At 47.1% G+C, this 13,189-nt stretch overlaps 5 protein-coding genes across 5 annotated transcripts; 3 read left to right on the top strand and 2 right to left on the bottom strand.

Annotated features, from left to right (window-relative positions):
• Positions 1–28: 28 nt before the first annotated feature.
• On the top strand, positions 29–2,365 carry TRV_02691 (uncharacterized protein; the record flags this gene model as incomplete). The annotated part of the gene is made up of 1 exon (XM_003023123.1): positions 29–2,365. The coding sequence occupies one exon, from the start codon at positions 29–31 to the stop codon at positions 2,363–2,365; it is 2,337 nt and encodes a 778-aa protein (XP_003023169.1).
• A 163-nt stretch (positions 2,366–2,528) lies between these two features.
• On the bottom strand, positions 2,529–4,470 carry TRV_02690 (uncharacterized protein; the record flags this gene model as incomplete). The annotated part of the gene is made up of 3 exons (XM_003023122.1): positions 2,529–3,301; positions 3,406–3,867; positions 3,996–4,470. 3 exons carry the CDS (start codon positions 4,468–4,470, stop codon positions 2,529–2,531), a joined length of 1,710 nt encoding a protein of 569 aa, XP_003023168.1.
• An 856-nt stretch (positions 4,471–5,326) lies between these two features.
• TRV_02689 (uncharacterized protein) lies at positions 5,327–6,178 on the top strand (the record flags this gene model as incomplete). The annotated part of the gene is made up of 1 exon (XM_003023121.1): positions 5,327–6,178. The coding sequence occupies one exon, from the start codon at positions 5,327–5,329 to the stop codon at positions 6,176–6,178; it is 852 nt and encodes a 283-aa protein (XP_003023167.1).
• A 378-nt stretch (positions 6,179–6,556) lies between these two features.
• On the top strand, positions 6,557–7,631 carry TRV_02688 (uncharacterized protein; the record flags this gene model as incomplete). The annotated part of the gene is made up of 2 exons (XM_003023120.1): positions 6,557–6,673; positions 6,750–7,631. 2 exons carry the CDS (start codon positions 6,557–6,559, stop codon positions 7,629–7,631), a joined length of 999 nt encoding a protein of 332 aa, XP_003023166.1.
• A 2,734-nt stretch (positions 7,632–10,365) lies between these two features.
• On the bottom strand, positions 10,366–11,999 carry TRV_02687 (uncharacterized protein; the record flags this gene model as incomplete). Its single annotated transcript, XM_003023119.1, has 3 exons — positions 10,366–10,560; positions 10,617–11,921; positions 11,991–11,999. The coding sequence occupies 3 exons, from the start codon at positions 11,997–11,999 to the stop codon at positions 10,366–10,368; spliced, it is 1,509 nt and encodes a 502-aa protein (XP_003023165.1).
• Between the last annotated feature and the right edge of the window lie 1,190 nt (positions 12,000–13,189).

Below are 13,189 nucleotides of genomic sequence, written 5' to 3'. Positions count from 1 at the left end.
AACAGTACACCCCCAAATACCGTGTCTAATGGCAGATGATGAGATTCAGAGGCTGCGTGAGCAGTTGAGGAACGAAGAGCGACGCCGACAAAAAGCGGAGAGGGCTCAACAGGAAGCAGAGAGATCTCAACAGGAAGCAGAGAGGGCTCGACAGGATGCAGAGAGGGCTCGACAAGAAGCAGAGCAGCTTCAGCAGACATTCGAAGAACAGTTACGCCCCTTGACACTCTTTGAATACCTTGATGCCTGCCATACTTATCTTTTCAGCGGGCTTGTCCCTAGAACGTTAAAAAGTTCCACCAAAGGAAGTGCCGACAATGCTAGAGGCAAATTCCGTCCCCATCGCATCCGTAAATGGCGTTCATTTGACGATGAACAGGCGGAAATATGGGATCATTTGCTGAGTCAAGAAAATAAAGGGTTTATTGCACAGCTTAAATTTGATTCATTGCATGGAATGATGACTATCGGAAAGAAAACAAAGAAAAAAATATCATCAGAACTCGACCTTCGCTATTTCCAGCGGGATGCCATCACAGAGCCTGTAGGGTCGATCATAGAGGCCTTCTTTGAAAGTGAGAGACTCAGGCATGTATTTGGACTTCAAGGACAGGTTACCTTTGAAAACCACGCAAATAGTCTTGCCGACAGCGAGGAGGTTGAAGGAGTTAGAGGACGTCCGCCAAAGCTCCGGAAAGGAACCGATGGGGCTGCAACACCTACCAATGCCGAACCTTCTCATAGACCTCTAGCGGATGAATTTTGCATTTACAATGCAGGCGAGAAGGCCAAAAAGCCTGCATTGGTTGGGGAACTAAAGCCACCCCATAAACTCCCACTCGAAGCTATTAAAAAAGGACTACGAAAAATGGAGCTTGATGAGGTAGTCGAGCGTCGTAATGATGATACAGAGAACATTAGGCACCGTCGTTTGGTGGCCGCAGTCATCACCCAGGCCTTCTCTTACATGATTAAGGCTGGCGTTGAATACGGGTATATAAGCACGGGTGAAGCCTTAATTTTCCTTCACTTCAAAACTGACGAGCCTGGAACTGTTTATTATCGTCTTTCAGTTCCTGAGGCAGATATGAACCAAGAAGGTGAAGATGATGATACCAACAGGCTACGGAAGACGGCTGTTGGACAGGTGCTTGCGTTTACGCTTCGAGCGTTACGCACCACCCCACATGACCAGAATTGGAAAGACTGGGCCATGAGTCAATTGAAGGTGTGGGTAATCACAGAAGGCGATTTATATTTGCCAATCTCGGAAGAAGATGAAAAGCAAGATGAACAGCCTCCAACGCCTTACAAGCCATCAAAAAGTACCCAGATGGCTATTAGGAATACCCCTGTCCGTACCCGATCGCGCTCCTCGCGGTCGACCTGCAAACCAACCTCTTCGCAACAAAATAGCAGCGGGGAAGACGACAAAGATGACGAATCTGACCATGATTCACCTAGTCGAAGACCTCGCCGGTCGGCGAATGTCATGGTGTTAATACCTCCGCCTCAGCCACCAAACTCAGATTCATCCTACACCGGCCCTGTTTGTAGGGATGGTGCCCGGCGATATTGCACGCAGAAGTGCTTGCTTGGTCTCTTGAACGGCGGCCTGCTGGATAAGGCCTGTCCCAATGTCAAAGAGCACGGTACAGAAGTTCATCAAATCGACCATTCCATGTTCATCTCTCTCCTCCTCGCGCAGATACTACAAAAAATAGTAAGCCCTTGGACTCAGCCTCTGGGTTGTGAATCACTTCATAGACATGGTGCTCGTGGTGCACTCTTTGAAGTCATCCTCTTTAAGTACGGTTACACTCTTATAGGAAAAGGCTTCCCTCCAGAGTTTAGCAAGTACCTCAGAAACGAACAAGCCCTTTACAACCAGCTGCGGCCAGTTCAAGGTGTGCATGTCCCTGTATGCCTCGGCACAATCGATGTATCCAAGCGGCCCATGTTTTATGATGGAATTGCAGACATACCGCACTTTTTACTTCTCGCCCATGCAGGCACTGAGATCTTAAAATGCGGTGTTGCAAAGGACAAAATCATATCCGCGGCTTCGGAATCATTGCGAGCTATTCATGCTCTAGGTGTTCTTCACCATGATGTAGAGCCGAGAAATTTGTTCTGGAGTGAAGAGGGTGAGAATGTACTAGTTATTGATTTCGAAAGGGCAGAGATTCTTCGCTCTGAGCGAGCGCCCCTGGGAAGGATGTCACTCAATCGAAAGAGAAAAAACGAGAATGAAAGCAGGGAGGAAGAAACAAAGGTTGTTGCCAGGGAGAGCTGGATTGACAATAGACTTGAAGAAGAGCTAAAGGGGATGAGAGGTTACTTGAAGAGAAACCTTAGATTATAATTAGCAGTGTCGTTCATAATAATCGCAGCTCCAGTCATCCCACTGGTCAGCTTATGGAAGAGATACACCCTTCATCACCGGCCGCAACAGCCCGGACTCATTAATTGTATATACTAGAATTCTTTCCAAACAAGAAACCAATAACATCATGTACAAAAACGTATCATCCCGCCAGCGGTTTATGTTTCTCAATATCAACAGAGGTTTCGATCGTATCCTCCCTTTCATCTTCTTCGTGTATACAGTTCGCAGCAGCCTTTTCCTCCAGCTTCTTCTTCTCTTTCTTCTTTTTCTTTTTCTCAACTTTCTTGATTGCCTCCTGAGTGAGCTGCTGTCTCAACATCTTCTCAATCACCTCTTTCTTCCTCGTCATTCGATCACCGATCATAATGACAATTCCAGATGCTATGTTGCAGGATATGGATAAGCAAAGGATAGTTGTCGTTAGAGCGGTGGGGCGGACTCGGTAATCAATACCCCAAGTGCATGCACCTAGGGTTATTTGAAAAATAGAGTGGAAATCCAATAGTATAACGACGGCAATGAGCATCCGGACAGGAAAGGCATGATGAGTTGTTGTCTCATGAGGCTTATAAAAGGTATGGGATTTGGAGAACTTGTTTGAATGGTGAGTTAGTTTCTTCTGTTGCTCAGGGGTCAAAACTGAGTATTCAGCCTCCTTATCGTTAGTCATAACGTCTCTAGCTGCCATTTCAATATCAATCTCGTTTTCTTTAGCAGCTGATCTGATAACATCTTCCAATGGTGCTTCCGGGAGATCGTTTGGATTTTTGAGCTTTGGTAGATCTTGTTTCCGGCGAAGTCTCCAGGTTAATCGATGGTAGTAGGCAATGTAAATCATATGGTAGGTATCAATGGCTCTGAATGGAGCTAGACCGTCGCCAACGATGGCAAAAAGAGCAACAAGGACATTGTCTATAACGTTGATAGCGTATAACTGGCGGTCACCAACATATATCCAGCCTTTTATCTAATTAGTTAAGGGTCAAAAGCTAATTAAGGCATAAGACAATACATACCGATCAAGAATAACACCCATGCAAGACCAAATAGGGTAATTAATGTTGCATATAAAGTAACAAGGAATCCAAGAGCTAGCCAAAATATATATATTAGCTCCATCTTACAATAATCAAGTATTAGGATGGTATACTCACGTTTCTGAACATACTGCCAAAACCCTTTCATCCCGCGCTTAAATTTGGACCTCCGAGAATGTAACATATGCCTGACATGGTCATTGATTTCCCACTTGTCTGACGGATCCCAGCCGTCTAGAGTGGTGCCCTCCGGCAGGACAGCAAAACGTGATACACTGAGGTTTGACGTTATTGTTTCAGTCCGCTTAGCTCTAGGTGGCTCCTCCGTATCCGAAGTAGAGGTTTCCTCCTCTTCTTCAGATACAGCCGATATTATTGATTCCACAGAGTCACTCCGAGGTCGTGTCAGATTGTAGGTCGGCTGGCGGTTTACAAACCGTCCTAAGTCTGGTACAAAGAGCGAATTCTGCACATTGGTGAGCGTCGTGAGAGTCGAGACTTCGGGATCTTATAGCCGGAGATATTAGCTTGCTTGAAATAGTCTAAATTCAGAGTAAATGAAGACCTACCAACAACGTCAAGTAAATTGACAACCCTGGAATCGTACTCTTTGCCATCATTCACGTTTCCCACGCCTTCCTGGCCTGCTTTTGCGAGACGTAACGACGACATCGCCGAGGCGCTAGCAGACCTCCATCTTCCACGCCCAGCTTCAATCTGCGCGTATTTGCTTGGCCCTTCCTCCGCCACCGTTGTCATAGGCATGTATTCAGCAGCCCCATCGTTGCCGAAATTGGGACGTTGGGGCTCTGAACTGCTTCTCCGTCTCGAGGCAACCACATCGTCGTCGGAACGCTTCACGGGCTCCGGATTTAGGCTTGTAGTCCGCGCTATGGGCTCTCCGGTTAAAGATGCTGCGGAATGGCGTATCCGGATGCTGAATCTGCGAGAGTTGGGAGGACGGGTTGGCGGAACCAGCAAGCGGGACGAGCTTGGGCATGCCGCTGGTGCCTCCGGACCTGGCGTATCCTCTTTACGGTCCATCTACAGGCACAATAACGCGGTGCATCAAAAAAGGCCCTTGGAGGGTGTGCCTGAGTAGAACGCTCGAAAGTGGGCTCTGCGGTTCACTTATCCATGGATGGCTTCCGCGATATATATACAAAGGTAAAAACAGGTTGCCGCTCGCAGCTTAACTAACTAATTAAGCTTTGCCGTTATTAAGCTTAATGCCAGATGATGTCATCGGCGGTCCCTTTTAGCGAGCACCCCGAGCCATGCCGTCTGTATTTACGAGCACAATGAATAATAGATATAGAGGAAGAGGGAGTCAAGAGGAAGCCATTCATAGCGGCAGCAATTGTTTGGGAGATATGAAGTGAATCTCTATAGAGTGGTCTTCGGAAGTTGCTGGAAGGCTTGGGATTGGACAATTTCCCTCTACTTTAAGAGCTTCTGATTGGACAGCTTCGGTGTACATAACGTGACACCGTTAAATCTAAATAGACCAGAGCTTAGTAATTCAGGTCGCTTCTTATTCTCGCGACGGAGATGCAACAACAACTACAATAATAACAGGACGGGGAGGAGGAACCACGTCCTCTTCAATGATATAATTCTTGATGAAGCATTGAAGCCCGTCCCATACAACGACCTAGTGCTCGTCCTTATTAAACCAATTAAAAAATTACAGGCTAAAAAGTACTAGTTAACACTTCCTCAACCCCCGTTCTTCTTCCTCGCTTGTCCTGTCGTTGTTACCGTCTTTGAGAGAACGAAAAATCTCTGTCCGTTGCAGAATTGCCCTGGCTAACTAGTTAGTTACAGTGCCAGTCCCGCTGCAGACGAGCAGGAGCATCGTCACTGTAACGCAGCACAGCATCTCAAAATACCATGGACAATGAATCATGGAGAGCAGGAAGATACGGGCGAGGTGGCTCTGGCTGCTCATTCCTTGGATACAAGTGAATATAGATACCCCGGGGTAGACGACGCGAGAACTATTTGTGGTCGAGAGTATGATCGTTTTCTAGCCGGACACAAGGATAACCCCTTCACCATTTTCACACGCGTATCAGAATCGGACTTCGTCGAGCTCGACCGTGCTGGTTTTAGAAGACTTGATTACATCGCTTCGTTTCGAAAGCTAGCCATTACTACGCCCACTGCTCCCCATGAAGAGGCCGGCACCCGTTTTAGCGCTCTGGTTAGCTTGAAGGCCCAGGAAATGGGAGTCTGGCGCTTGCTGTCATCAAGAGGAAGCACCACCATGGAAACCCAAGAAAGGAAAAAAGAGCCAGATGCTTCGTGGGGCCCGCGCCAACGATATTCGGAAACCAATATAAAATGGCCAACTGTTGTCCTTGAAGTCGCATTTTCAGAGCCAAAAGACAAAGTCAAGGACGACGCGTGGTGGTGGCTGTATCGGTCTAATGGGGCTGTGCTGAAAGTGATTACAATTGACATCAAAAGGGAATCTGGCAATGTCTATGTCACTTTGTGGGAGCGCGGTGCGGCGCCGAGCAGGCAGCATCCCCGGCCAGAGGCCAGGGCCGTTAGCACCTTGAACATCTTCAGAGGCCAACATGGGAATCCCGCTCGGCTGGAGGGGACGGATATGGCCCTCCCGTTCAAGGATATGCTACTTCGAGACCCCAACCCCGGCCATGGGGAGGGCGACTTTATGTTCTCCCCGGCAGAGCTCCTGGAAATTGCAGAGAATGTTTGGGCCGACATGAGGCTAGCTTCATGATTCTTGCTTAAGCTAAGTTAGAATACTTGTCGTTTGCCCTCTTGCTAACTAAGTAGTTAACTAGTTACTGGTGTCGTACCTTTAAATGTTAGCCTTGACCACCGTATCACCCTAATATAATATAAATATTATTCACGGCTAATTACCTCGCTTGTGTGATAACTACTAAGGACACGCCTAGATGTGTCAAGAGTAGCCGGCTTAGTCAGCTCTAAGAAGTTAACTAGTTGGTTGACTTATAGTGAGGCTAGGGATTATTAGTTATGTAACTAGTTGAAGAGATTTTATATTCAATTCATTTCACGGTAGCAGAAACCATTGTTGAAAAGATACCAAACGCCCTCAGAGACTACCCGCTGGCTATACCGGTGTTTTAAGATGGTTGATTATTTGATTCGGTTTGCTCAGAGCCATGAATCGTTTCGCAAAGCAGAAATCACAGCTCTAGCCAGCTTGGTGGGGGTTGAGATAGAATTTCTAGTTTACCACGATCTTGTATGTGCGTCCCCACGTAAATAATTATAACTAGATAATTATACCAGGGGGATTATGTTCTAATACTAGTGTGCAGACTCCATTCTGCATAGTAAGGCTTGCAAATGAAGAAGCTGCCCGTGCTCTCATGCGCCGCAGCATTTTGGCCAAAAACATATATGAACTCTGGGGCCAGGGAGATACCTACGACCTGCTGAGGGCAGATGTACGCCACCGAACAGAGTCCAGATGGCCCGATTATAAGACTGTGTCTTTCAAATTTGACGTGGACACTTATGCATCAACTCGATCGGCAAAGGAGAGGAACGAGATCATAGAGTCCTTTTCATTTTTGGCCTTTGAGGGACCGATAAAGATGGTTGATGCCGACGAGAAATTCTGTGTATTTGAAGAGTTCGCTCACCAACTTGCTTCTTCGGGAAATCCAAAAACACATACTGAGCCAGTACTTAAACGTATCTACCTCGGTCGATGGGTTACAGAGGGTGGCCGGACGGAGATCAACACTTATAACTTGAAGAAACGGAAGTATATCAGTACTACTTCCATGGATGCAGAACTGAGTTTGATATCCGCCAACATGACGCATGCAGCACCAGGAAAGTTGTTTTATGACCCCTTTGTGGGAACAGGGAGTTTTCTTGTGGCCGCTGCTCATTTTGGAGCAGTGACATGCGGATCAGATATTGATGGGCGCAGCTTTCGTGGGAAAGAGGCTACTTCCAACACTGAAACTGGAGTCATAGCGAACTTCAAACAATATGGACTGCTATCCAGATTCCTGGACACATTTACTTCCGATTTGACAAACACACCTCTTCGAAGCACCCGGATATTTGATGGGATTATATGCGACCCACCATACGGTGTACGAGAAGGGCTGAGAGTCCTGGGACATAAGGATGATAGTCGAAAAGGAGAACTCATGATGTTCCAGGGCGTTCCATCGTACAAGTAAACCTACCACTTGCCCTAATTGAGCATCAGAACAGTTAAAGCTAACTTTGTGAAATGACAGGAGGGAGAATTACATATTCCCTAAGCGCCCATACCCATTTGATGCAATGCTTGATGATATACTTGACTTTGCTGCTCAGACACTAGTGGTCAACGGCAGGATATCGCTATGGATGCCAACTGCGAATGAAGACGACGTTGAGCTTGCAATTCCGAAACATCCCTGCCTTGAACACCTTGATTCTTGTGTACAGCCTTTTAACAAATGTAGGCCTCCAGTTTTATATTTATAAAGCACGGTGTTGCTAACCTTATTTAGGGTCGCGGCGACTACTTGTATATCGACGATTGCCCGATAGTGAAGTATCATCTACACCCCGCAGGGAGCGAAAAGAGGTACTAAGAGGGAACGCCGACGAATTAAACCCGTTTAGAAGAAGAGTAAGCCCCCAATGTCACTGTTTCTTTGTGAAGGCCTTTGCTAATTCAACTTCAAGTACTTCGAAGCGTTTGCCGTGGAAGAGAAAGCTAGCTCATAAATGTTTAATTTCTTCATTGCATTAGAAAAAGAAAAATGTACGGGTATTTGTAACTGCTAGAATCTACAGCTTGGTCGATCGCGGTATGTGTCCATTCCCAACTCCACAATCACAATCGTCCAAATCAACGCCTTCCTCCTCCTTAACTCTCTTTACTTCCCTGGCTAACTCATTCCTTAATGGAACCACCAGCTCCTCTGCCTCATCATCCATAAGCTCATCCCTCTGGCCGCGCCCGAACATGACCCAGCCCTTTCCAGCAGGTGCATCCGCTCCCGACGCAGGTCTAGGTATGATGTGGAAGTGTACATGAGGAACTGTCTGAGATGCACGTATACCTAAGATGTTATAATTAGACATGTACTTGGGCAGACGTCACTGCAGCTAAAAACCCTGGAGCCCGAAAGGAACAGGCGTGCAAACAAACCATTGTTCTGAATAATGTTCCAATTCCCCTGGTCGTCCCCTCGGCTGTCCTTGCCCTCACCTAGGACAGTTCGAACAGTCACTCGAGAGAGTATCGGTAGCCATTGACCAAGCTAGTAGTGAGTCACTTAGTTATCCCGTACATATTATAGCCTGTTATAGTTCCACATAGGTAGCATTGTAAAGGGCAACTAACCTGCCTTGCGTCATGGATGCCAACTTCACGCATATTCTGATAATGTCGTCTAGGAGTAACGAGCACATGACCCCTCGTCAATGGCATAATGTCTAAGAATGCAAGGACATGCTTGGTAGATAATATTGTGAACGCTGTGGGTGAGTCTGGGGTATCTTGAGAGTTACCTCCTCTGTCATTGGGTATAGTTTGGGGAGATGAGGGCGGAAACGGAGCTGATGAAGATGCGATTTCACAGAAGGGGCATTCTGAGGAGGTCATTATATAGCTAGAAGCCGTGGAATGTATTGATATGGGTATATTATGGTCTCTCTGATATTTAGGTACATGCCGTCGTCATGTTCCAGAGTGATGAGCCCAAGAAGAAAAAGGCATTTGAGCGGCTGAAGTTGAGCCGAGGTTCAAAAGTGATGAGTCAGCAGCCAATATAACCTAAATGGGACGAATATCAACAAACAACAACGCGAAGGGTGGAGGTCAATAGACAGGGAACAAGCTGAACATCTACGCCCGGCTGTTGTTTACATTCTTATTTACCTTGTACTTACCTGTATCTGTATGGGGATACGAGTGGAAGGAGAGGCAATTGATAGTCCCACATATTTTCATTAATAAAAAAAAATCGCTAGAACACCCGCCCACACCACCTTGTAACTAAGCTAGAAGCAAAAACCAGTGAAGAGCAAGCCGAAGGGAAAGATGGGGGAAGGAGGCAGAAGAAACAATTAGAGCCAATATATCAATCGATTCCTTTGTCACTTGTTTGCTCCGTTTCGAATTCTCCCTCTTTGCTCCTGTCCCTCGCCGACCGTTCGTTCGTCCATCCGTGTCCGTTCGTTCATCCCCCTAAAGAAAATAATTCAAACAAGCTTTAAAAAATGGTTCAACCGGGCACTCAAAGAACAAGAGATTTAGAATAGAATAGACATGAAAGGGTGCCTTTTTGGGAGGGGTGTAGAGGTTGTTTCAGGTAGCAGGAACGGTAAAGCATAAGGAGGATTGATGGTAGCGGGGAAGAGCAAGTTTAAAGTAAGCAGACAATAAAGAATTCCACTTCAGCCTGGTCGCCTAACGCCTGAGATCGCCGAGGAGACAGGCTGAGAACGGATGAAAGAAGAGAAGTGAAGGGAATTCGAGGCAAGGAGGAAGATGAAGACAAACACAACGGCTCGAGTATGCTTTCCAAATGCACAACGCCACCCACAAGCAATACATCCCAAGAAAAAAGCAAAGCAAGATAACGCCAAAACAACAAAGTGCTGGATGAGGATGAGAATAAGGGTAGAAGACGGCTTATGTATGTATACACATGCAGAATTAGTGCAGTGATAGGTACAATACGTAGTGGCAGCCTTGCGGGGCGAGGATAAATGGGAGTGACTATTAACAGACGTGTTCGTAAAGGGGAGGTGGATCAAGCAGGAGAGCGTTTTTCTCATTTAGCCTGGAATCGTGAAATGACTATGACGACACGACCTTCGACTTGGGTTTTGAGTCTTGTTCGCGGGCAGCATTGTTCTTGGCCTTCATGATAGCGTGGTACTGTTTGGCCCATTGTCGAGTCATTATAGAGGCTAAGCATAGTTAGTACGATAAGTCCTGATGGAGAGATGGATTGGCGGCAGTGTACCTTTAAGGAATCTCTTGCTGGCATATTTCTTGAAGAATGCTTCATGGACTGGTGGTCGGCAAAGGTAATCAATAAGCAATTCATACACAGGCGTGATCTCTTCCTTGGTATAACCAGAATAATAAGCAATAGTTGCATCCTAAGAGAGAAGTTAGATAAACACGAGTGAAAGGAAGGTGAAGTAGAATGACATACCCAAGGACCACGCTCATATATGACACGAGCAAGGAAGATGGAAGCAGCAGCAATATGTGATTGACGATACTTCATGAACCTGTGGTCGACCAAGCTAATCTCCATAAGGTACTTGGCAAGCGTCCTCGTTCGGACATCATAGTTGTCAGGCTTTGATATTCTGCGCAGGAAGTTCATTGGGTTAGGGTAGCTGAGGTCATAGTTAAGAACTGCGAGGATGTGTCTCTCAGCATCAAGAATCTCCTTATCCGAGAAAGTATCGTCGGCAACGTGGCTGAAGTTGGCAACGTGTGGTGAAAGAACCTCTTCATATTTGGAAGCAATGAACATAGCGGTGACGCCAACAAGCTGGAGTCGGTTAAGAGTGACAACTTCGGCAGAGAGGAACCTGTCAATGATGTTGACTGTGAGGAAGAGGGTCTCTGGGAGGAGGCGGAAGCGAGTGTGGACTTCGATGAGCCAGTCAACAAGGATACCACGCATCTTCCACTCAAGCTCGTCTTGGTGGTCCATGTAGTCAGGGTTGGGCATGGTGATAGGCTCGAGCTCCTTGAGATACTCAAAGATATCAACGACGTACTCTGTGGCCATCATGGGGTCGTAAAGGTCTTCAGCATCCAAGTCTATCACGACGTCAACGTCTCGCTCTTCCTTGACTTCATCCTGAACGGACTCCTGGGAATCGACAACATCCACTCTGGCTTCAGTCTCAACTTCAACCTTGACCTCAACCTTTTCCTTTTCTTCAGCCTCGTCCTCAGATTTTTCTTCCGTTTTCAAGACATCTTTCCCGCTATCATGCTTCTTGCGTGGTGGTTCTTCACTGACAACACTGTCAGCTCGGGCAGGCTTGTTGCTGTGGCGTTTTGTTTGGAGACCGCCCATGACGCCGGAGCCGCTGCCAGGACGCTTAGGTTCTGTGGTGGTTTCTCTCTTGTTTGAGTCTTTGACTCCCAAGGCAGTTCTTGTGGTGTTTGTGCGGGTAACCTTCTGTACGCCCCCTGTCTGAGTCGAGGTCTTGGAGGTGAGTGGTGCGCGAGAGGCAGATGGTTTCTTGAGCTGCTTGCTATCACCGTTGTCCTGCTTTGACACGTTGCTCACATCTCCGAGAGCAGCCCTCTTCCGTTGCAGGGCAGTAGAGGATGTGTTGACCGTGTTTCTCGCGCCTAAGGCCTTCTTGACCGCGCCGGTTTGCGATTCAGGCACAGATAGCGCGGCAGCTTTGGCCCGGGTGAGCCGTGTGGATGCTGCAGTTGCATTCTCATCGTTTTCATTAGTAGCAGTACGCTGTCGTAGGCTTCGTGTCTGTGAAAGATGTTAGTGAGCTGAATTCGACGACAAAAGTCAGGTGGAAGAAAGGGGTAGGTGACTGACCGGTGGCATGGTGAATGTATGTTAACATGCAACACTGGCAATATTACTGAGCAAAACAAAATAAGATCTGATACCGAGTCTCCAGATATAGGTATCTGGTTAGGAACAGGGAGTTTGGCCTGCTTGCGGACGTGTTCGGGGGTAAGTAGAAACCTGTTTGATAGGTACCTTGGGTCAGTTGGGCCTTGGTTGGCAGAACTTCGCGATTCACTTTGCAGCCAGCAGTGATAACAAAAGCGAGAACCAGAATTGCAGCAAGTATAAGCGTGTTGGCAGTGGTAGTGATTGTTGTAACGTGATAGTGATAGTGATAGTGATAGTGGTAGTGGTAGCGGTGGTGGTGTGGTGGTGGTGGATTAAGGGAATAATAACATGGTCGTTGATAGGACGTGGTGGTGGTCGACCGTGTAAATAAGCCTCATCCATGGAAGAAGCAAAAGAATTCGCGTGCTGGCAGCACCACCAGCCACACACCACGACAGGAAGAAATAACAAGAGAATTGGAGCAGCCAAACTCACCCTATCGACTGTAGATGACCTGCTGCTTGACTATTCACTGTAACTTTGGCTGAGACGGTGACTGCGTCTGGTTTCTGGGCGTATGTTTATATGAGTTCAGACCCCACGAGAATCGACCGCGTCAGAGATATATAACCCTGAGGAGACGACGGTAAGCTGGTGATACGCCGAGTAAGAGATGAGAAGAAGGTAAAAGCTGCAGCCGGAGCGTGGTGATATTCGGCGTAGGAGATGCTGTGCTGTCGTGCGGGCGACGCTGGCGGTGCTGTTGATGTTGAAGAAGTTGAAGTTTTGCAGGTCAAAGAAAGTCGAAAAGATATAAAAGTTTCGCTGCTGTAATTTAGCCCTGTAATTTTGGGGGGTTTTGGGCTGGCGACGAACGGTCACGATACGCGGCTGGTACAGACGCCATACACGCTTTGCACGCTTTTCACGCTCTCGCTTGGCCGTGCAGGCGTATCAGGGTGACGCACGCAGACCAAAACAAAGGGCGTTACCACAGAAACCGTCATTTTCGTCTTGTCATTATGGTATTTCGGTTACCGCACCACGCGATCGTCAAGGTCCATATTTCGAGCTTCCTTTTATTTATTTATTTATTTATTATTATTTCCTTATATTCTTGGTAGATTGGGCATTCATTCTTGGCCCCCTTTCTGTTCGTCGCATAAGTTTCGTCT

This window comes from Trichophyton verrucosum (genome assembly GCF_000151505.1).
Source record: "Trichophyton verrucosum HKI 0517 chromosome Unknown contig00235_55.r1.exp, whole genome shotgun sequence".
Taxonomy (NCBI): Eukaryota; Fungi; Ascomycota; class Eurotiomycetes; order Onygenales; family Arthrodermataceae; genus Trichophyton; species Trichophyton verrucosum.
The sequence above is the reverse complement of the archived record's forward strand: the minus strand, read 5'-3'. Positions and strand labels throughout refer to the sequence as shown.